Consider the following 23,859-nt stretch of genomic DNA (forward strand, 5'->3'; position numbering starts at 1 on the left):
ATGCTGCAACTGGTTGTCCTCCATTAGCAACATTTATACTGGGGTAGCCTTTCAAAATGATGACTCTCATTTTCATATCTGTAAGAATTATGTGCAACAAAAATATTTTGAAGTGGACTATAATTACACAGCTGTCTGGTGGATTTTTTTACAAACCAGAAAACAAAAAAAATCCTACTGAGACAAGACCTCCCATTGCCCACACAAACTTTGGCCCTTGTGCCCAGACAGACGCTGAGCACCCACATGAGCACAAATCCTACAAATATTCCAGTGTCTGACGGCCTCAGATAAGTGATTGTACACACAAAGCTGAACAGGAGGTTATCAAGTTGTTAGTGAAAACGGGGCCTAGCTGTCTCAAAGGGTTCTTGGAAGATTTGCTGCTCTGAATTACTTTGTGCTATAGGGCCACACCTTCAGACATCAATCACAGGAAACGCAGCTTTCCTCCAGGTGTCGACAGGACGTGAGCAGACGAGGCCTGTCTGTCAGGGCAGGATTTCTCTGTATCATATGTGACCCAGGAAACACAGCTCATTCGTCTGTTTCAGTCATTTTTTTTACTCCAGTACTCAGCCTCTTATGTTGATTGAAAAACTGGCCTTTTATCATTCAGTTTGTTAGATTAGCTTTTGTTTATTTATCCTATTAAACCCAAATAACTATATTTACCAACTGTCAACAGATTTTCAGATTTTTAACAGATTTATTATGATCAAAACATTTCAGGGTGAAAATATTGTGATAAAATGAGAAAATATTTATTTATATTCTTTATTGTGTGATTGACTCAAGCAGTGAGTCAATGACATGTTATGTATTTATATAATAATCTGTGATATGATAGTTATGATGATGCATTAGCTTCAGAATAAGCCAGTTTTATAAACACACATGCTAATGTCAGCGTATGTTGTATGAAAAATGAAAGTAAACAAATAACCAGCTGAATTCAGCTGCATGCACAGGTACAGAGTGGGAACGTGCATTGGGTGGGTTCATGTAATTACCTTTTAGTGCACTATTACCATCATAAGCATGAATCACTGCCAAAATTACCTAGTTTGGTCTTGAAAGGTCCTGTGCGTGCCAGAATGAATGAAGAAAATTCCCACAGTTTGTGAGTCATGCCACAAACTAAAAACAGTGGCACGACACTGAAGGCACAGTGGAGGTTTGATCCACTTCTGTCATGCTACTGTGCAGTTTTACCAAAGAAAAAGGCCACTAAAAAATTACAGAGTTACAACTATTTATTTCTAGAGTTTCTTCAATCCTCAAAAAAGAATTGAAGTATTTTTTCCTGCATACATTAATTGATTTTAAAATATAAACAATATACCGACAATTAGGACATCAAAGTTTATTATGTGTCATAAATCAACTAAAATCTCATTGCAATAGCGGAGATATAATAAACCTGTAAAACCTGTGGTAGGTTTAAGTGATGAGTGTGTATCTTCATTAACTTTTGTTTGTATATGATAAAACATATGTTTTCAGGGCCCATAATTCGCGATGAAAGCGAGCCTATGTTGTGTGTGCCGTGTCTGTTTCGGGTTAAGGGGTAATTATATGACAGTATAGCTCAGCCTAACTACTTTCTAGCCTGGAGGAAGCACAATCACTGCTGACTGTAGTTTCCTGTCCAATAGCAGCAGCAGCAGCACAGAAGTCTGGGACTGGGACAGTGGGAATGAGAAGAGAGGCGATACCGAATGCACTTAGCGGACACTTCTGCGCATTTGGACACTTTGTTGAACATCGAAGGTGAGGTGTCGTTTGGACCCTTTTGGACTTTGACTGCAGCAGAATAAGGTGAAGAAAGCTGCAGCGCGGACGAAGACATTTCAGCGAGCTGCTTACTTCCCAACATCTGGTCTGCTGGAGGACGGGGCGAGCCGGAGAGACTAACTTTGGAGGCGGAGAGAAAACTTATCTCCGCTGGTGAAAATGCACTGAATTGGGGGTTTAGGTCACCTGCATGAGCCGAAAACAGAGTGGGTGGTTGTGTAAAGTGTTAAGAGTGGAGGTGAAAGAGGACTGGAAAGGTCTTGAAGGCTGGAAGTCCACCAGGACCAGAGAATGAATTAGTCAAAGACTCGGCTGCACAGACTCCCAGCCAGAGAGAAGGTAAGAAGTTGTGTCCTGCGCTGTTGTTGTGGATTAAAGTGAGTTGTTGTGCAGCATGAATGCAGGAAAGAGAAAAATATCCTCACACTGGAGCAGCTGAGGTCGGTCTGAGCATGCAGGGACTCGTTTTGGGAAAGCAAAGCGCAGACATGCAATAAAGGTAAACAGAATACGCCCGTTATTAGCTAACAGTTACGTTTAGTGTGTTTATGCCCTCGGTTTATCTCACATTTCTTCCTATAGCTCGACTTTTCATTGTTTTGAAACGTGCTTGGAGCTGTGCGCTTTGGTGAGTGTGCGCAGCGCTGACTTTTCTCTTTTCCCGAAACTTCCTTAAACTTTGTGGCGTCTCAGAAGTTTAGCAGTTTCAGACTGAGTCTGTTGCAGCCATTTAAGAATGGATAGGTAAACGTCAGTGCACTCAGAAATCTTCGTTTTCACCAAAGGAAGCTGGAGGCTGTCAGAAGTGCGGAGCGAGCCACGGGAGCGCGCAAACAGCTGCCCAGCTGAGGCGCTTTTTTGGTGAAGGGGGGGGGGGGGCAAACACAATCTGGCACGTGAGTCAGGCTATATAGGATATAGGCTGAACTCTTCCCAGTTTAATCCTGAGTTACAGAACATGCTGCGCTCTCATTGGCTGTGTTTGTAAAACACACCTGTGACCTGATTACAGCTAATTAAGCAGGGAGCCAGTAAAAGTTAGAATGAACTCACTGAAGGTCGTCTTGTTTACCAAGAGGTATAGGTTTTGCATCACGCTTTTACTTTGTAAGTACTTGAGTAATATTCAGCATTATTATAAAGATGTTTAAAAATATTACAATCATTACATTTAAAATGTTTTTGTACATCACACCCAGAATTTGTTTTGCTACTCTATGTACTTATAAGCTATTTACTTTGGATTAGTTTTATTACTGGTCATTTCTTAATGCTTCTGTTGTTAAAAATTGTTAAGACTTTTTTCTTAAATCATCATATTTGAATAGCATAAGACCTAAGTATTGTTATAACCTGTGGTGATTTTATAACAGCTCATTCCGGTTCAGTTTGTGCCTGACTGCACCCCTCCTGATGAAGCTGCCATAAGAAGTCATTGATATGGCCCGTGCTGTCATCTCTATTCATATCTGTGTTTATCTCCTCTCTCTGATTTAGGCTTATTCACCTCCTCCCATAAGAGCCAGGCCCACGTCCATGGATGAGGAGAGAAGTGTCGCCACCATCTCCCCAGAACCACCCGACAATGGAGACCCAAATCCACCAGCTCCACAAGCAAGTTCACATACAACCTCAAACACAGAGAGTGAAAGCAGCTGCCCCAACCCACAGTCCCATCCCAGTGAAGGTAAGAAAGAGCAGAAAACACACAAACATACACTACACTGTGCAGCTGTCAGTGTCTCAGTGCTAGAGGGAAGAACAAAAGACTAACAAGAAAATGTTTGATGGGTCTGAACATGCCTCGAACAGGCTGTTAGAGATTCTAATAAGTTCTATTAAGTTTTGGTGTACTTGCCTCAAAGTAGTGGAATAGAAAGTTTTCTTTAAAAGCCATTACATTTTTAAAAAGAAGCAGTAATTGTGCATTTATCAGGCTCTGTGTGTCTTTGCTGGATGTAATGGTGATTCATTAGGTCAGAGTCCATGTCTGAGAAACACAACAGTTGTGTATTCAGGTGATTTGAGCCTGTGTGTGTGGGGGACGTGCCACCTTGGTTGATCTGAGGGGTCAGGACCAATTCAGCACTGTGGAACACTTAAACGCCACAATGAGGCTCGTGGGAATTTAAGAATGAACCCATGACCTTTTCTCTTTGTGAGATTGGTCATGGTGAGGGTTGACTGACACGGTGGGCGGGGACACGAGGATGTGGACTCCACTGCTGCACAGTTGTAACGTAAGAACTCATTCAGGATCAGCCGATTTGAGAGAAAACAACGGCACCGACTAGATCAGAGTGCAGGTCCCATGGAGTAATTAGGGTAGGTGTGGTTAACGGTTAGGGTAGTGTGCAGAGATTTAAATGGCTTGTTGCCATGGGAACCAGCCACAAAAATGTTTGATGGTTGTTGGACTTCTTTTATTATATTTTTGTTTTGTTTTTTTAAAGGCAAGCCTCAGTCTGATCTGTCATGATAGCTGTGTAGAATTTGCAGAAGAGCAGGGCTACAACGCACACACGCACATCTCTGATCTCTGCAGCACTGCGGTTAACCACGATGAATATAAGTACAGCATCAGATTTAATGATAATTCCTGGAGAGTTTTAGAATAATTAAAAAAGAGGTTTGTGCCCAAACATGTTTCCTGGTTGTCTGACTTTACCTTGCGATCGCTTCTTAAAAAGCCAACACAAAGTATAACTGTGGCTTCTCCCACTAACGTAGACTTCTTTTTGGCTGTCTGGTCTGTGTGTATGTGCAGGCTGAGGGTAGGTAGGTGAGCCAGGGTGGAGGACAGGGTTGGTCCGGCTACCACCGAGGGCAACAAGGCCCTGCTTTCAGCTCTGCTTCAACCCCCACCCTTACCTCTGCCTGAAGCGTGCAGGCCTCTGGGACAACACAACAGATGTATGTATCTGAGGGTTCAGTTAAACCTTTAGCAACTGGTGTATTGGTAGAACGGGATAACAGAATCCAAGATGGCATCCTTTACTGTATATAATTGATGACCCCACTCTCTGTTTCTGTCTGGCCTGTCACTCGTTTGTTGTGACATTCACCAGATGTTTGCTGTGACTGTGTTTTTCCCTAACCACTGAGTAGTGATTGACAGGTTCCAAGACCATCATTCATTTGAAGTTGAGTCTGTAGCAATTTGTAGTTACTAATGTTATTTGTTCAAAAGAAAATGTCTATAGTTCTCTCAGAGCCATCATTGATATTGTACAGCACCCTCTTCACTGCTGAACATAATTCCTCTCAGAGGCCCTTCATATCTATTTCCACTCAACACTTACTTTCATTATTTAGACACGGGTTCAGTCTCAGGTTTGTGTCTTGTCTGACCGATTCTGGTATTTTCTTTCTGAATTTAGCAAACTACCATTGGAGGAAACTGATGTACCTCCTCTAATATTATGATATATTGAGTGATAGGCTATTATGTGGCAAGCTGTTCAGAACCTTTCCAATAGATTGTACCAATACATTGAACAGATATTGAACTTTCAGTATTTATCCTGTCCAAGGTTTTTACTCACTTCAGAGTTTAATAGGCACATCTTTCATCATATCATGAATATCTGTATATTTAAAGACCAATTGATTGAGTTGATCCAATAACCCTGCCCCTGAATCATCCCTCTCAAATTGTTTCTCTTCTTTGTCACAAAGGTGTTGATTAATTTGTGTCTAAGGCCATGATTAAATCATGACAATGACCTGCTTGCAGCAGCATGAGAGCCAGCCAGTCACTATGCACTACGTGAGTTCAGACAAAGTGTTCGCCTTCCTGTCTCCACATATTTAGAATAAAGCCCTGCTCAGTCATTACAAGGCCATAAAATAGTGCTGCATATGTGTTGACAGATGGGTGCCTCTTCTTGTGGTGAGTGTTGCCTTCGCTCAGGCATGAAGATGCAATGAGGCTGTCTGTTTATACAGTAGGAACCTTTCACTACCACATGCTAGACTCCCCTGTTCTCCTTCATCACTACCAGCTCCTGTGCTCAGTTTTTCTTCCTTTCTGTCTTTCTTTACCAACTTTTCTGTCTTTGATTCTGTATTAGGGATTTACTGTTATCTTTTTCTGTCAGAAAGCCACAGTGTAAGTTATCATCATCAGCGTCTTCATGTTGGAGATTAAAATGTTATTGTGTCTGCTATTAGTTTTACCAGTTACAACAAATATAAAGCTAATTTCAGCTGCAGCTAATTATTGTTACATTTTACATGGCAGCTAAACAAAAGCTGAGCTGCTGAGCTACTTTTTCTAGATTCTTTATTTCAAAAGCTAGTTCGCAGGATCCTGTTTTTTCTGCTAATTTATATGATTCCTGTAAAAACAGGAAGTATGGCGTGGCTGTCCCCTCCTGAAAAGCTCAGTCTGTTGTGATTGGTCTGCTCCAAATGCCTGAGTAGGCCCTGCCTACCAATCTGCACCCGTGTTTTTGTAACCATGCAAGCTAGCTACTAGCTCAACATGGAAAACAACCACAATGAAAGCCTCTCTGTTGTCAAGGGTTTCCTGCTACCACTGCAGATGTGACGAGATCTGAAGCACGAAAAAGGCCAGTAAGGGGAGGGTCATAAAAATTTCAGAGAGCATTTAATTGGGTGTGAAATTAGCATACACCCCACAGTGCAGGATGAGTCATCAACATCTTAGGAAACTATAAACTATTACATTCACAAACATATAGGAGACATATCATATAAGACATATAAACTCATTTAAACATTAATATTAATTCAGGGAAAGTCAGACACACCTCTCACATAGATTAAGTATGACGCATCTGTCAGCAACCGACTGACTAAACAGAGACAAAATTGTTTATGGATTTAAAATATAACAGCCATTGTGTGTTCAACCTGATGACCCCTTCAATAAAATTATTCCCCTCTGTATATGTCACCATCTGTGCTACATTTATTTTATTTCTCTCCTTTTCCTGCAGTGTGTGGATGCAGCTATTTTACTACTTGTCCTTTTTTTAGTCCCTGAGGTCTGTCGAGGCTTGTGTCTAATTTGGTTTCTCACAGAGATCGAAATAAACTAGGAGCAGTTTGAGGCATTTTTACAGCATATTTGAACTACGAAAACGAGCACGCTTTATTTTCCTTTACCACCTCACAAACATTTGGGAATCGGCTGCTGCTGCTGCTGCCCTGGTGGCCTCTGTGCTCTCTCTCTTATATTAATGACTTACTGTCTCTAAATCTTCCTAACTCTTGTCATAACATGCTGATGGATAATGTCTGTGTGATGTGATGCAAACTAGCAAGCAAGCTGCCTATTGCCCCTATTTACTGTCGCTTTCAGGTGTGTGATTTCTGTCCTTTCTAGGCTGAAGTGAAGATCTAACGAATTGCACATCTTTAAAGCATATCTGCTTGTTGACATGTCGTTCTATACAGTGTGTTTGTCTTCCTGTCTCATGCTCCTTGTGTGAGATACAACAGTGAAGCACTCACTTAAAAAAGCAGCTGCATTTTCCCATGAACCAAAGAGTCTCAGAGACAAAGTAACACAATTAAATTCCCCTTAAGCCTGTTCAACAGCAGACAGTTTTTGTCTTTAATGAGCTTACACTACTTTACACTACATTCTCTCACAGCAACTCTAATCTCTGTTTCTGGACATATTCCAGCACAGCACTCTGCGTGTGTCTGTGTGCATGCTTTTTGCTTTTGGCTGGATTGCAGCTGAACAATCGCCTGTTTTTTCTTTTTTAATTTTATGTGTGCATGTGTATCTGTTGAGGGATGGAGATAAAAACCACACCACTGCTGCAGTTGTGTGTTCTTCTTTTTGTATTATCCTTCGTCCTGGTCAGAACCCTGGTGGTTGTGTGTGGTTTCAATCAGTTCCAGTCATTACTGCTGGCCAGAGAGCTACTACGGCATCTTCTCCACTCTGCTCTGCTAAACATTATCCCGCTCAGTTGCCCTTCAGTTTACCTCATTTTGTCTGTTCTTTATACTCTTATCTTTATCTCAATGTGAAAGGTGGGCTTTCACTGGGCCTGTTACAATAACTTCATACTAATTTTGCTGGACATCTGCCAATACTGTCAGTTGAAGAAGTGCAATGTAACAAAATCTTAGCTATACTTTTGACAATAATTTAGTTTGTGTATCTAAAAAGGATAGAGTTAAGGCCGGAATTATACTATACAATGTTGTATAATAAGGATACATACACCATAACAAAGTTGTTCTTATTATACTAGGTACACCTAGCATCTGCAGGTTTCTGCACATCTGCATATACAGGAGTGTTTAAAGACATTCCCGGGTATCTACAGTAGTCTTTATATTTCTTTAAAGATGAAACAAACCTTTAACAAAAGATTGTGCTGATGTAACTGGCAGCAGGCATCAGTCATGCGCTGGTTGGTTTTCTACATGTGCAGTTGGTGCCTTTGTAGCTAGTGGTTGCTCAGAAACAATAAATAGGTGGATCTGCACAGATGCTTTTGTTCACACTCTGATGCCAAAATTTACATCCCACGAACCCCACGCATACTTTTGGACGCAGAACTTATAACACTCTAACACACTGTCATGTGTGTATGTGTGTGTGCCTGTGGTGGAGCTGACCATGTCCAGTCCACAATTCAATTCAGTCAAACAACAGAAAACAGGACAAAAGTAGCATGGGAAATACCCGCAAATAAATCCTATAATTGGCTGTAAAAACTCTGCTGTTTTTTTTCTGGCATCATGTTAATTAAAATAGTAACATTATTATGTAAACATACACACAACATCACAGGCACTACTGAGCAAACATTGCTGAGTCCATATATTTTATAAGCCGATTGCTGTCAGTAGCGGTAATATTTCAGACAACAGATCAGACAATCTTGCATATTGCTACTGCTTTTCCAAGCTTCAGTTGATGCTTTTACATCAGGGTCTATGTTCTATGAATCTACACTTCCCATCCGAGACCATTTCCTAAAGAAACAGCAGGATGTGCTTCCCTCCAGGTGTTTCAGGATATGTCACATCGTTTGCTTGTTCATATAAATAGTGTGTGTTGTGTTTATGCTAATCATTACCCTATGTGATCCATATGTTTTTGCTTTAGTGTTGCTGTTTGTTTACTTGGGGACTGAAATTCCTCTGAATCACCCCTTCAGGGCTACTGACACATGCACACACACACACACACAGGTACACATTCAAGCATTCACAAACAAATACAAAGTCACCCACACGTATAAACACACAACCAGATCTGCTCAGCGGCTCGTGATTGCTCTGGCCTGATTTTAATTAGAGGCTCATCTTTCTCAGATCTCAGAAATGGCTCTGAGGTTGAGCGGTTTGGTGGTTTGATGCTGGTGCCAGCACACAATTGGTTGAAGGCCTGCTTGGATGGCACTATGGCTTTGGTGGGAATGCATTTAGGTCCAACAATCGTGGTTTTGAACGTTTACAAAGAGAAAGCTTGGACTAGCTATTAGTCGCAAGACCCGTACACTCTTAACCCATAGAACCCCAAGTCTTAATACATAACAGACTACTGTAAGAACACAGAGGGGTTCATAGGACCAGATGATTGCAGACATACTCAATGTACCAACAAATACATGCATGTATTTCTTATAAATCATTTAAATCAAAGTTTAGTTTTACCTTTATTAGCCGAAGTTAGTTGAAGTGGGTAAATCAGCAGCTGCGGCCTTAACCAATCATCTCATCTCTCTCTTCATATGACTTCTCTCTTCGTATGACATTATGTGGCCTGCAACTATTCTTTGCAGTTTTCAAGAGTTGGTCCACTTGTCAGTGGATGTAAGTGTTTAAAATCTGGTAAGATTTGTTGGATTCTTCCTCAAGTGACTGTTGCGAAGTCATAAGACATTAAAGAAGACAGTCTTTTCTTATCTTGTGTTACAGCCTAAAGTGCTGTTTGTCTCTAGTTTAAACAGTACAATAAATACCAGGAAACTGGTAAAAAGTTATTAAAGTCAATTTGTGCCTCCTGGCATCTGGTTTAATGTTAATTATTTTTTGGGATTGATCCTGAATATTATGATACAATGGATGCCAGCTGCATACGACAATGGATGACTACAGGTAGCCTGTAGAAGATATAATGTATATTGATAATCAATGTTTTGATTAAAAGAATATAAGTCATTATTTTTAAACAGATATTTAAAAATACATGACTATAGCTGATTATAGTCTTTTCAGCCACATATTCTGTGAGTGTTTTCCAACTTAATTACATATAAGGACAGGGACAGCATGATATGTAGACATTTATACTGCTTGTCAATGATGTCCACAGGCTACACTACACACATATATCTCTTTATCTAGACATTTGGCAGTATTGAGGGCAACAGTTCTCACTAGTGGCTTTTATATCTGAAGCAGGCTGATTTAGTCTAATGAATACAACATGGACTTTAGAAATGGCTTCCACATGCAGAAGACAAAAGCTTGTATGATGAGAGCTAGTACTATAATATTAGGATGTAAATGTTTTCTGTGTGTTTGTGTCCAGTGTATGCCAGGTGTTTTGATTTGTGTGTCACTGCACTAGAACAGAGAAGCAGGAAGTTTGTCCTATCTGTCCAGGTCCTGTTTACATCTTCTCCAACTTCACATGCACATAAATCCCTCTACATACAAAATAACCACACACACATGCACACCTACACAAAGTGCAAAGGTAAACGCAGATCCTTCAGTGCTGAAGACACAGTTCCTCTTCATCAAGGTTAAACCAATGTACATAAGGTAGGGATTTAGACCAATAGCTTTGATACTTTATTTTCTTGAAAGTACAGAACACACTCGCTGTTCTTTTAAGCAGGCTAAGTGTAAACTCTTCAAGTGGGTAGAGTTCCCGTTAGCAAACTGTTGTTGTGTGTAGTCTATTTCATCATTATAACACAACAATTAATCCCCAAAGAAGAATTATCAATGTCACAGACAGTAAAAGTGAAAAGTTAGAGTAAAGGTTTGGTTATGTTTTGCTTGAAAATGACATAAAATGAGTAATAGATTTGTATAATTGTATCATTTTCTCATCTAAAAACACTATTATAATCCAGCTCTAACTGTACAATGACATCAAACACTGTATCAGAACCAGATATCAATATTCTAAAACTCACCACAATGTAAATAAGTTTTAAACTCTATTTACATCTTTGCTCTCACTTAGAGTAAACTATTTAGCTTACCAGTACCTGTTTATATAATTTCTACAGCCGTAATAAACCTCACAAAGAGAGTATATATGTAGCTATAGATATCGATATAGATATCGATATCTATGTTCAGAAATAAAACCGAAAATTTATCCATAGAGTAATGCTAAGGAATTTATTTGTAAGAGGCAAGAGGGAATTTGAACTGGAGAGTTAGAGGCAGGGGACAGGAAAGAGAGGACAGATAGAGAAGTGAGGGAGACTGGATAAAGTAAATAAACATAGCCGGGAAGTGTTGAGTCCACGCACAGGACGTGGTTTGGTTTGTGTGCATGTGTGTGTCTGTGTGTGTGTATTTATCAAGCCCAGCTGGCTCCCATTTGCCCAGGAATGAGTCTGCACCTCTCAGAGGCCCGCGCCTGCCTCGCTTTGAAGGCCTCTGCATTGTGTGTGTGCCTATGTATGTGTGTATTTGTATAATAACAGCTTCATTAGAGGACTGCATGGTACCATTGAACACATAAAACACCCCAGACATGCATTTACTGCATGTATATTATGTGCATGTCCTGTTATGTGTTCATTTCAAACACACATCTACTCCCAAATATAAACAGGCACCCAACACTCACACACACACACGCATACACACAATCATGCACACACACACACACACAGATTTCAGGTTTCACAAGCACGCACATAGACCCCTAAACAGTCACAAGGGGTTGGATTTAACTGCTTCCAGATGCAAGTTTAGGACAGAGCACACACCAACACATAGACAAAATCTTCTGCTTTGTTGAAGTCAGCAGAACCACTCCGTTCAAATTAATTAGGTGCTGGTGGATGGGAAATGACGTTGAAGTAGCTGAGTTCACTACAAATGGGGGAATGGCTTACTGAGTTCTTATGAGAGGAAAGAAAGCTGGAGATCCTTAAAAATAATGTACACTCACCTATGAGCGCATAACAAAAATATTACACATTGTGGACTGTAATGTGTTTTTAAATGTGTGCGCTGTCTATACCTATATGTGTGCTTGTTTTGCAGATGTGGCCCATACCTACACTGAGCCCCTCATTTTGAGGTCAAATGGCACCCCAGGAAGGTTGCTCAGTGATGAGGGAGACAATTGCAATCACAACAACAGCATCTCACATTTGGCGCTTACAACACCCAGCAAGAGCATCACATGTGAGTAAAGCGCCCACACACACATCAAGACACACTCTCAGAGAGACTCTGTGAGAGTTTTATTTCCATTACTGATCTGATGAGTCACATTGTCCTGACCTTTACCAAACACATTTGCACACCCTGAAGAAATAGGTCAGGTAATCATACACACAGACAGAAATATCTACATTGTTAGCGAAGTAGGTTAAGCCTCTGATTTCTGAAGTCTACACCCAAACCTACACACTTGTAACGAAACACCTTTTCTCCCCATTTTCCTTTGCTTCTCTGTATTCTCTTCTTGTCTGTCTTTGTTGCGACACTGTAATCCTGTGTGGCAGCTATTTGTGTCAAATAATCAATAATCTGTCATGATTTTCAATCTTACTGGTCTTATTCTGGCATTCTGCTGTGTGCACTGATGCAACAACTTGAGCTACCTTCAATCCTGCTGCAGCTGGTCTATCCCATCTGAGAACAGTTTTGGTTTTTCAGGATACATTGCTAGGGTGTCAGATTTCTTTAGCGTGACAAGCTGCAAGACACAGTATATAGTGTGGTGTCTACTCATAGCACATCCTTCCATTTTCTTAACACACTTTTTCCTGTATGGAGGAAGGGGGCTGGAGCCTATCCCTGCTGTCAACGGGCAAGAACTCTGGTAGACCCTGACACGGAACTGTTCACATTCACACTCAAACCTACAGCCAGGTTAGAGCCCCCAGTTAACCTAGCATGAACATCTGAAAATTAGGATTGAAAAAAATTCACACAGACAGGTTCCAGCCAGCAGGTTCGAACCACAAACCTTCTTGATGTGAGGTGACAGTGCTAACCACGGCACACCTACTTGTAGCACAGCAAGCCATAATTTCAGTCTTTATAGCAGAGTAACAGGCTATTTGTTTCACAATGTTCCACTACTGCAGATTTTTCAATTCAGTTACAGAACCTAGAATTTCTTTTTTAATTTGTTTTATGTCCGTGTTTATTCCATCTGTGAAACTGGCTCTACCAATCTAAGCCAATAACATTTTTCACTGCTATAAAATAAAACAGCTATTTGGCAGTGGCACTGATGTAAGAAAATTGCAAGAGGAGAGATTATTATGTGTGTGCTCCTTCCCAAAATCTCCAGACATTGAGTGTATCTGCTGCTCTTTATCTCAATGCATTTATGAAGAAGAATCACAACACCTAGATGATCTTGTTCTGAAGCCATATCACCAGCTACTACCACATATTTTCCTCCAACGATGATATCGCAGCCAGAGAGACTCTTTCACTCCCTTTGATGTCAAGTTGCTTCAACCCTCTGTATCAAAGCCAAAGGTTACGCAAGTGTGCTGTGCCATTACCACACCACGTTTATTTTTCTTGCTTTCACTTCACTTTGATATAAAGAGAATCTTAACCAAATTTTCAAACTTGATCTCATTTATCCTTTCAGAAGACCAGACTCCACAATAACAACACACCCACAAGATTCTGTTGTCTCAAAGTTGGACCACTAACCCAAAACACTGTAAAAATCTAACTGGTCTACAGTGGTCTAAACCTCTACTTCCTGTCATTCAAAGAAAATGAGGGATGGTGTAAGTGAAGGAGTGATGAAAGAAAGGAGGAATTTAGGGGTGAGAAGTGTGTTGAGTAAGCTGACATCTAAGCATGTGTTAGAAAGCTAGGATTTTTTTTCCTGGAATCCAGGACCTGCTATGAGTGACAAGCACGAACACACAAACCTGCCCCATCATAATAGCTAGTTTGTGGTAACTGATTAACCAGCCTTTCAGGCAGGAAGTGGATAAGTAGGTGAATGCCTTATGTTTTAAACTGAGTAGGTGTGTGAATGTCTGCTGTCTCTGCCTCTACCTGTCCTGTCTGCTGTAAGCGTCTATTTTCAGGCCCCGGCTGGAAGGAAGACAGAAGTTTGAGTCCTAATTTTTCTACACGTCTCTCTCTCTCTCTCTCTCTGCTTGATTTTATATCCCAGTAAAACCTATGAAAACCACCAGCTCCATATGCTGTGCAGAGAGGGTTATGCAACTACAGTAGGCCTGAACAAAATGTACCACCATGCACACCAGTCTTCATTGACTTTGGTTTGGCCTTCATGTGCCTCACTTCATCTATAGCTTCCTCCCTTGACAACTTACACAATCACATGTGTGTTCACCAGGCTTTAACCACAAACTAAACAGTGCTACTTTCTAAACTTTATCCCTTCCTCAGGTGAACAGTGACAGCTTATGCCTACTTGGCTGCATAACTATAAACATTTGCCTTGTGGACTATGTGTCTGTGAGAGACACACAGACTGTGTCTGAAATCTTCCTGAACCACTATCGGCATGTTTAAATATTGTCTGTGTCATCTGCAAGCCATCAATCAATCATCTGAGTCCATAATGAGCATGTAGACATTATAAAATAGCTGTGACTCAGCTCTGTGGTGAGGTCATGGCTGTGTGACATCTGTGAATGTGTGTGTGAGGGTGTTTGCAAGTGAGAGAGTGAGGAAACAGAAGCATAAACAGAAAATACCTCAGCCTGTGTGCTCTGTGTCTCAGTGATGACATCACAGCTGCAGTATGTGTCTGGCACCGGGCCGATGACAAGCTGTCTGAGAACAATGTGCAGAGAGTTCTGCTAACATATGTGAGTGTGTGTCACACACAAACATGCTCGGGTGATGTCATCAACACAATGCTCTGTTTGACGTCACAGCCACAGCAGGATACACTTGTTCACAGATGTTAAACTACTTACAACCTTTTAGAGTGGAAACAATGACATGTGTAATTAATTTCTGACAGAGTCACAGTAGCATTTATGTACTTCCACTTTTCAAACTTTTCGTTTATTTTTATGAGTTTTAAGAATTTTCAGTAAATGAGATGAGATGAGAAAGACGCCAACTCATTCTAAAGGAAGAACAAACAAGGGCATGAAGTGTGTGTGTGTGTGTGTGTGTGTGTGTGTGTGTGTGTGTGTGTGTGTGTGTGTGTGTGTGTGTGTGTGTGTGTGTGTGTGTGTGTGTGTGTGTGTGTGTGTCAGGGAAATGCTGAGTGGGACTATTTGTTATTATGTTGTCATCAAAAATGAGGAGTGCTCAGTGTGTTGTTGTCGGGAAATGTAGCAGGACTGTGACAATGCTTTTAATTAGAGACTAAAGTCACTGGGCAGAAGCTGTTTTCCATCTCCACTGCCCTGACTAAACTCTCACCTCCTCTTCCAGCCTTTCTTCTTTCTCCCCTGCTGTCTCTTTGTGGGTCACACTTACACACATATTTCACATTTACTGTCAGTTAGACAACATGACGCAGAGGTGAATGTTGGAAAGTCCTGCAGAGGTCATGTTGTTTGTGGTTGGCTGATGATGTGTCAGGTCAGTGATTAGTCTTAGTGTGTATCATCTTCTTCCTCCCTCATCTTTAAATAAATTTGTCAGGTGAAATTCATCCAAACATAAAATTCTGTTTTCTCTGTGTTGACATAAATAATGTTTTTGCCTCCCAAACCACAAAACGAACATGGATGTTTTTCCAGAACTTTTTGGATAGTTTTTTGCTCTTTTGTGTCAGGATAATGTCATATTTCATGTTTTCATGCAAACAAAGAACTACACTTGGCAATTGACAAAAGACTCAATTCCCATGCACAGCTGTGTTTTTTGGTAAAGAAAAGGCTCTGCTGCAAACATGACACGACATGAATACATCAGTCTACTTTGAAAGAAGAGGCTGTTTGATCCCTCTCATGCCATTCTATGTAAATATTTTAAGTGGTGGGGAATATGTGAATGGTTAATTAAACTGATGTATTTATTTTCTAAATAGCTTGCAACAAAAACCAAAGCAGGCACAGAACATGCTATTGGGAGTTTAATTAATGATCCCCAGCCAGTGTCTATAATGTTTTATAGCTGTTACATGACATTTAATGTGCATTTCCGTCCAGGAACTGAAGTCAGTGCAATGACAGGGTTTGTAAGAGAACAATCGCATCACCTCACAGAGTAGTTATTATAAACTAAATGCCAACTTATTTCACCCGCACAGCACATCTGGATCCTTTACAAGGTAGCTAGCTTGCTGGAGGTGTCTGTGAAGATTCTCACTCATCCAGTTATATTCAAGTTAGTTACATTAGCCTTCACTTCGTGCAGAAGCATTACCACCACGAGTCATGCAACAGTGCTATCGGCGTTCTCCACATTAATATAACTAATCACACTTAACAGTAACAGGGAGTGTCTGCTTTATCTCTGTGGATGATGATAAACTCTTAAATGGTAGAGTTTAGGTGCACATATTTTATTACTGTGTGTATATCTGCAAAAAAACAAAATACTTCACACAAATGCTTTGGAGAATTTGACCTGTTGCACCAAAGTGAGTCACAGTAGTTTTCCCACTCCCACCTCACTTTGACTCACCAGCCTTGTGCATCTGACTGAACTCTGCTCTCACATGACTTTTTCAGTATAGTGAGTGGGTGCAACTAAACAAGCCTCATTAACACTGTAATGTTGGTTTGAGAGCTTTATAGCAGCCAGAAATGTGTGGTAGTCTCATTGAAAACTGTTTTAAATAGCATTTTACACCAGCAGCTTATCATTTTCCAATTCTCACAGTTTTAGTACTTGACACTCAGGATTTTTGGCCCACACTTAAAATAACTGTGCAGCTATGCAAGAAAAGCCCAGGAGAGAGTCAGTTGGTAATACAGGATCCGGGGCGGATTACAGGCACTTCAGTGTAGTTTGAGAGGGTTTTGAAATGTTTTGCGCAAATTTTGAGAACTATTTTTGTGCTAGTCTCAACTCGGCACACTTATTTGTCTTTTGATTTTTAATTTTGTTGGCATTATTGTTAAATAATGTACACAACAAGCAATAAAAAAACAACCACTTATATGAGAACGTATGTTTGCTGGTTAAGTTGTATGTTTTGATTTGCTAGTATTTCAAGATTTAGTTCTCATTTCTATTGTTCAACCCTACATAGAGAAGCTGCAGAGGAGACAGTGAGGGAAAGCAGCTGGAACAGAGACAGACAGTATTCACAGTCATTCTGTTGACTCATTCCAGCAAGGGATAAGTAGAGAGAGAGAGCAGTTCTCTGGTCTAGGAGGGAGGTGTGTAAGTACAGGGTAGCTGAGAACAGCCAGGAGAGGAGGATGAGGTGGAGGGTGTGTGAATGGCGGTGTGCAGCAGTATTCAACGGATGGTGACTCACACTCATTTACGGCCTAAACACATCTGCACAGACATGCATGCACATACACACATCACATTAGAAGTTGCAGGACCCCCAGTGGCCTGCACTGCTGTGTTAGTATGCACAGTGTGCGGTTTCCCAGTCTCATCATGTTAATCCCACAGTCATTTGGCTCTTTTTTGCTGTTATTTTTAACTAGCTCCTACTGCTGAATCATTGTGTTTATGAGTCACACCCATGCATCCTCCTGGTCCAAAAATGCGCAAGCAGCAACCCATTTCTTCAAAGTAATGCTCTTTCTCACTCCATCTTTCTCCCTTATTTTCTTGATCGCAGACAAAGGGACCTTGTTTTTTTTTCAGTGTGTGCATGTGCATGAGTGTGTGTCCGCACGTGTTCTTGCATGCATATATTTGTGTGTGCGAGTGGGCCTAACCTCAAGCTCTGTTTGGAGACAGTCCTGACTCCCTGTCTGTCTGTCAGTCTGCCTGCCAGATCCGCCTATGTACTGTGCTTTGCACACACAGACACATGCACACTCATAAGAAATATGAATTTCTCAACAACTCCAAATACCCCAGAGCACAATACAAAACTAAAGGGAATTGTGAAAGATTGTGCTCAGCATCCCTCCCCTTTCTCTAATCCCCTTCTTCTTTTACCGGCCTTAAACCTGGCCGGGCTGTTAAAATAGGCTATTGTGCAAAAGGCTAAAAGAGCAACAAGATAGACTGAAAGTGAGGACACAGAAAGGGAGGAGACAGACCTTGGGAAGAAAAGAGGAAAAGAGAAAGACATAACACAGGACAGCAGCAGGTATTGACTTTTGACATACTTTGGAGAAGAAAGTAATCTTCTCACTAGCCCCTGGACATACGTGCATGTCTACATGCACACACACACCCCACACACACACTGGCCCTGCAGCCTGCCAAACATCTGGAGCAAAGTTAGAAAACGCTGAATGAAAGAATCTTTAATAACACTGGATTGGTTGTGTGACCACGGCCAGCAGCCAATGAAAACACGGCTGGTTGGGTCATCTGTCTCTGAGTGGTTATCGGACGTTCACTTTTACTGCCTGCCATGTTTCATTGCGAGAGATCAGGCTCACACTCTGTTCATATATGTGTATCTGAGCTGTAGTCTTTCTGCTTTGCTTTTTTTGTGGGTCTTTTGCACCCTGCTCTGTTCAGTCTCACCACACCTCTCCACGCCATATGCTTTCAGATCACAGAAAAATGTAGGGCCTCAATAGGATGGTATTAAATACTACCATAATATATAAAACCCAGGCTTCCATTTTATTCTTATTTTCAGGGAGTGTGTTTGGATTGGCAGTTAAGGTGAGCCTTTCTGCCTTCTTCTCTCTAGCTAAGCTGCGAGTGCTCGATAGCACTTGGAGGTAAAATATACCTTGAGCCAAGATTAACAAATGTGCAGGTATTCAAGGGTTTGTGTTTGTAGATTCTTTATGTTGTATGAACACTGCATTGTGTTAAAATATTTGGTACAAAGCCTCTTCCTGTCTCACACTCATTTATCACTCATGTTTTTCCCCCCGCTCTTGCTTTCTAGTTGTATAAGAGTCTAGACAGGCAGGATCAGGGGTCAGCTCAGTAAATACATACTGTAGCTCTTCCCAGGAGCCACTGAGGAGCGCTCCGTTTCCCTCCCTCTCCATGACACTGCATCAGCACACATTCTGAGCAAGGCGTCAATCAGACCACACAGAGCAGGTGTATTATACTCACAGTATGGCAAGATTGCTCTCATTTTCACTGCAAGATATCACTTGTTTGAATACTTTATTAATTTAACTATTACCATAAAATAATCATCAAAATCAGTCTTCTTAGACTGAGATTGAGATTGAAAGAGAGATTAAAGAATTAATTTTTTTTCTCAGAAATATTTTTCAGACTTTGACAAAATTCTGAAGATTTCTCCCCCAATAAGCCTGTTTTAAATGGTTCTTGTTGGTCCCCAGGTCAACCAGCAGCCAGATCCACTCCTGTCCACCCAACACAGCCGTGTCGGACACCGCCCAACAGCCAGCTGCGTAATGGAGCCAAGAGCAACATGCACACACAGTCCTCTCAAATGCACTGTCCGCATCACACAACTCACATACAGTCCAACGGAGTTAGGAACGGAAGCACTCATGAGCATCCAAAGCTGGGCTCCCTTCCAAGAGGCGGCTCATCCACCTCCTCGTCCTCCTCAGCAGGGCCCAGGCACACCAAGAAATTGCAGTCTAACCCCTCCATCACTTCCCAGAGCAGCAAGAGGAGCAAGAGCAGCTCCAAGAGCAACAGCTCCCAGATTCCCACAGAGGCGCAGGACGGTAAGACACTGATGAGAGCCTGGCGCAGGAGGACGAGATAGCAAGGTCTTACTTGAATCGTCAGATCAAATTATTCAAAGAATTAGAAAGACCAAAGAATTATTCTTTCAGCTGGCATTTTTTCTCTGAACCAGTTAATTTGAATAGTCAATTAACAGACTCACTGACTGTAAATGCATAATGTTGTTTGCATTTTTAAAAGAGACCAAAGGACATGGTCATCAGACTGGAAAATATCTCAGTTCTTCCCTTCAGTTACTCCTGGTCCTTAACTGCCTTCCTTGAAAATGCAAACCCTTCACCTTCTCTTATTCTACAAGTGGTTTTGTTAACGTTGATGTCCTGTCAATGTAAGCAGACAGTGTAATGACAAATTGACAAAACAAAGGTGTTTTTTTTAGAGGTAAGTCAAACATGTAGTTGTAGTTCAATAATTTGTTTGACTAATTCTGATAACTCTGAGGCTCACTAATGGGAGAGTGATTTAGCAAAGGGGTTAAGATAACAACAACATATTTTACAGGCACATTTGGTAAGATGGCAAATGCTCTATATAATCCATATAAATAAGCACGACTGTGTCCTAAAGCTGCCTGGATATTGTCTTTGGACTCATACAAGTTTTGAAAATAAACTGATCATATCATCAATATTAATAAGCTCTCTCTGTCTATCTCTGTCTCTCCAGACTGCTGTGTTCACTGTATACTGGCCTGCCTCTTTTGCGAGTTCCTAACTCTGTGCAACATTGTGCTGGACTGTGCCACCTGCGGCTCCTGTGCAGGGGACGACTCATGTTTCTGCTGCTGCTGTGCGTCGGAGGAGTGTGGCGACTGTGACCTGCCGTGTGACATGGACTGTGGCATCATCGACGCATGCTGTGAGTCTGCAGACTGCCTGGAAATCTGTATGGAGTGCTGCAGCCTTTGCTTCTCCTCTTGAAGCCCCTTGAAACCACAACCACATGGGGCAAAGTACATGTCTGCTATGCATTCTCACAATCACAGGGACGACTTCAACCAGCATCTTATCAGAGCTGAGAAGTGCTGCACCCTGTCTTTGTTGCCCGAGCATTTTGGTTAACATTATATTGGCTGGCCTAGTTGGCTCCATAGTATGTCCAATGTTTCCTACAGGGTTTGCCAAGCAAAAGATGTGACCTAATGCTGAGAGCGGTCACTGGTGAAATGTTCCTTCCTTTATCGATTACACAATGGGACAGTAACTCTCCATGCTTTGTCTTTGCAGTTGGTTCATTGCTACACAGCTGGATGAGTGCTGCAGAGTGAATTTCAGCTGTGGTCTATGAGTGTCTGTGCAGACAGGGCCTCTGGACCCTCACTGAACTTGCTCTTATTACAATGGAGCCCCTTGTGCCATTTGAATGACTGGAGTTCGCCAAGCATGAAAAATGACCTCCAAAGGCAAATGAGAAAATGGCTCCATTTAACCGGATTTTAGTGTTTCAGTAGATAAGAGCACCAGCATAATGGGAAAATGGACGCTCAGATCTCAGTAGAAAAGCTGTCTGTCCTCCTGTCCTTGGCAAGGTGAAAGTCTTCCAGTTTGATTTCTTACAGCGGCCTTTGTGACACACAGAGTGGGAGATGTTGAATCCACTGCTGTCTTTGTCCTTGTTGCATTGTGCAAAAGAGAGAAAACATAAATGGTGGCTTGTGGCAATATTACGTCCAGATATCTTTTGTTAATATGCATCTTTCTGTAACAGTTCAAAGAAGAATCATCAGAATGTCAAGTATCAGCCTGGAGATGAGTCCTTTTAAATGAGTACTATAAGAGAGAAATCACAGAGTGAATGGGTGATAGTGTCAGCAATGGATACATTCTGTACTCCAACATGTGTTTACGTTCACATATTTTAATAGCAGCTTTGACTGTATTCAGTGAATTCCTGCTCCTCTGGTAAAGGACTGGAAAGCATCAACTCCTTTTTAATACATTTCATTTTCCTCTGTCGTTCTTGCTATGTGAACAAATGGCCTTGGCTTAGCTTAAGGCCTGAATTTTCAAGTAGGTTCCTCGCCTTTACCAAATCTCTATTAATCCTTGTTTTGTAGATTGTAGTTAAGATATTTGCATTTCTCCTCTAATGTGAAAATCACATTTCTGTGTTATCGGGTTTTGCCGGGCTCTCTGTAAAGCAGACATTGCTCAACATCTAATTTAATTCCTTGAGAGAAAATCTCATAACATTATTCTAAGTTAGATCCATATGCTCGTAGTATGAATGGTACACTTCTTCTTCTGATAACAGGCCTGCAGTCTCACTATGCTATGGCGCATACCTACTCCAACCCAATACCTCTTGAGATGTCACCTAGATCTGTTGTGCATTTTAAAATGACTTGATACAAATCTCTCTCCTCTCTGATGAAATACTGTTTGAGAAATCCCTTTTTTTTCTTGGAAATACTAAAGAGTTTGTTCTATCCGGTCCCTATTTTCCATACCATTCACTTGTACATAGAAATGCTTATGTGCTTTGCTAATGTGTCCGTGTTTGATTAAATCCTATGTTTAAGGTTGAGATCCAACACTGACAGAAGATACACTACACCAAAGCAGAGAAGTGCACATTGCATTTTTTTAGGAATTCAACTCATGTAACTTGAGAAGACATTTTTGGACACATTCAGACTCAGCTAAGACACAAATCCTGGAGAGACCTGGAAAACAATGCAATGTTTTATAGCACAGAGAGATTTAGGAAGCTAGAACTGATTATAAAGTGTAATGATGTGTATTGTGTTGTTTGTATTTACAAATTATTTTCAAGTGCAGATTCCAACAATGCTGCTTCATCTAAAGGACCTGCTCTTTGTCACCAGACCAACCTTGTCAGAAGCAAAGTAGGAATACATTGTGATAAATATCTCTTTTAGAAACACTGGTTTGTTAACAACAGACTGCACCACTGGATATTAGTTCTTACATGTGCATATGAGCCATAATGTTAGCTGCCAACAATACTCATTAAACAACAGTGCAAAATTCAACATTTTATCTTCTATCATTAAAGCTTGGTTGAGGCAAGTAAGACTATGAATACATATTATCATGTTTCCTTCTGGATCATTTTCTGCCTAAAACAATAGCTTCACTGTTTTCAACCCAACCCATTTGACGTACTATTTCCTATCCTTTATGACTTATCCTGCATGTGCACAACCAAAACCTCACTTCAGCTCATGTTTCATGACTTTTAACACTCAGCTTCTCAAACAGACCAAAGAAGCCAATCTTCAAAACCAAGAAACATACAGTGTTCATAAGCGGGAATCTGACAAACAGGCTTCTGTGTGCAGTTCGTTTTGTATAGATTCCTGCATCCAATGCTCATGTCAGTGAATATATAATATAAAATATGTTTTCTTTCTCTTAAAGAATCACACATATCAGGCTTATAATAAGATCAGGCGTGTAATCATATGAGATTCCAGTTTGCAAAAAATGTTTTAATAAGCTGTTGAGGAGGTCAAAGATTTCCTGCTGGAGTGAGAAGGGACAGCATCACAGGATTGTGCTGTGTAAATCAAGTGAGACGGTATTTGATTCAGGTATAGATTGAAAAACTGACACCAAATGGTGTTACAATACTTTTGTGACTTAGTCAGTTAATACTTGAGGAGTGCTTCACAATTCCTGAGGGAAAAAAACACTGTTTACTTGGTCTGGTGATGGGAACACTGTCCTGATGTAGATGAGCTCTGCTTTTGCACTCAGTCTCTGAACTTTAGAGATGTGGATCTGATGTTGTGTCTGCACCACACAGGTCAGCATCTTGCTTGCAAATATTCCCCTTGTATTGAGACAAGCTATCACAGTAATGCTGGAAGAAAACACAAGTTTACTTTCAGTTTCATATCTCAGTATTATAAGTGTTTTTGTTAGAATTACATTGACCACAGAAATATCTGTAAGATGGAATTTGGATATTGATTTTAAGGACTTTGCTAATAGTCTGAAGGTTATCCAAGCCCAGCTGAATTGTTACTAGACTGTAGTCCACTATAATGTCGTTTTGTTTACACTACTCCCATTTGTCAGTTTGAGTTGCTGTCCTGGAAGTCGCATTAACATCTGTTTTTTTTTAATACTGAATAAACAA

At 40.9% G+C, this 23,859-nt stretch overlaps 1 protein-coding gene across 2 annotated transcripts; it reads left to right on the forward strand.

Annotated features, from left to right (window-relative positions):
• Positions 1–1,655: 1,655 nt before the first annotated feature.
• mdfi (MyoD family inhibitor) lies at positions 1,656–23,859 on the forward strand. 2 transcript variants are annotated; one of them, XM_028407303.1, is made up of 5 exons: positions 1,656–2,136; positions 3,295–3,484; positions 12,037–12,180; positions 19,374–19,730; positions 20,419–23,859. In XM_028407303.1, exons 2-5 carry the CDS (start codon positions 3,334–3,336, stop codon positions 20,670–20,672), a joined length of 906 nt encoding a protein of 301 aa, XP_028263104.1. In that variant the 5' UTR covers positions 1,656–2,136; positions 3,295–3,333; the 3' UTR covers positions 20,673–23,859. The 2 variants fall into 2 exon arrangements, with proteins under 2 accessions (XP_028263104.1, XP_028263105.1); XM_028407304.1 differs by lacking the exon at positions 1,656–2,136 and adding an exon at positions 2,752–2,875.

This window comes from Parambassis ranga, chromosome 5, assembly GCF_900634625.1.
Source record: "Parambassis ranga chromosome 5, fParRan2.1, whole genome shotgun sequence".
Taxonomy (NCBI): Eukaryota; Metazoa; Chordata; class Actinopteri; family Ambassidae; genus Parambassis; species Parambassis ranga.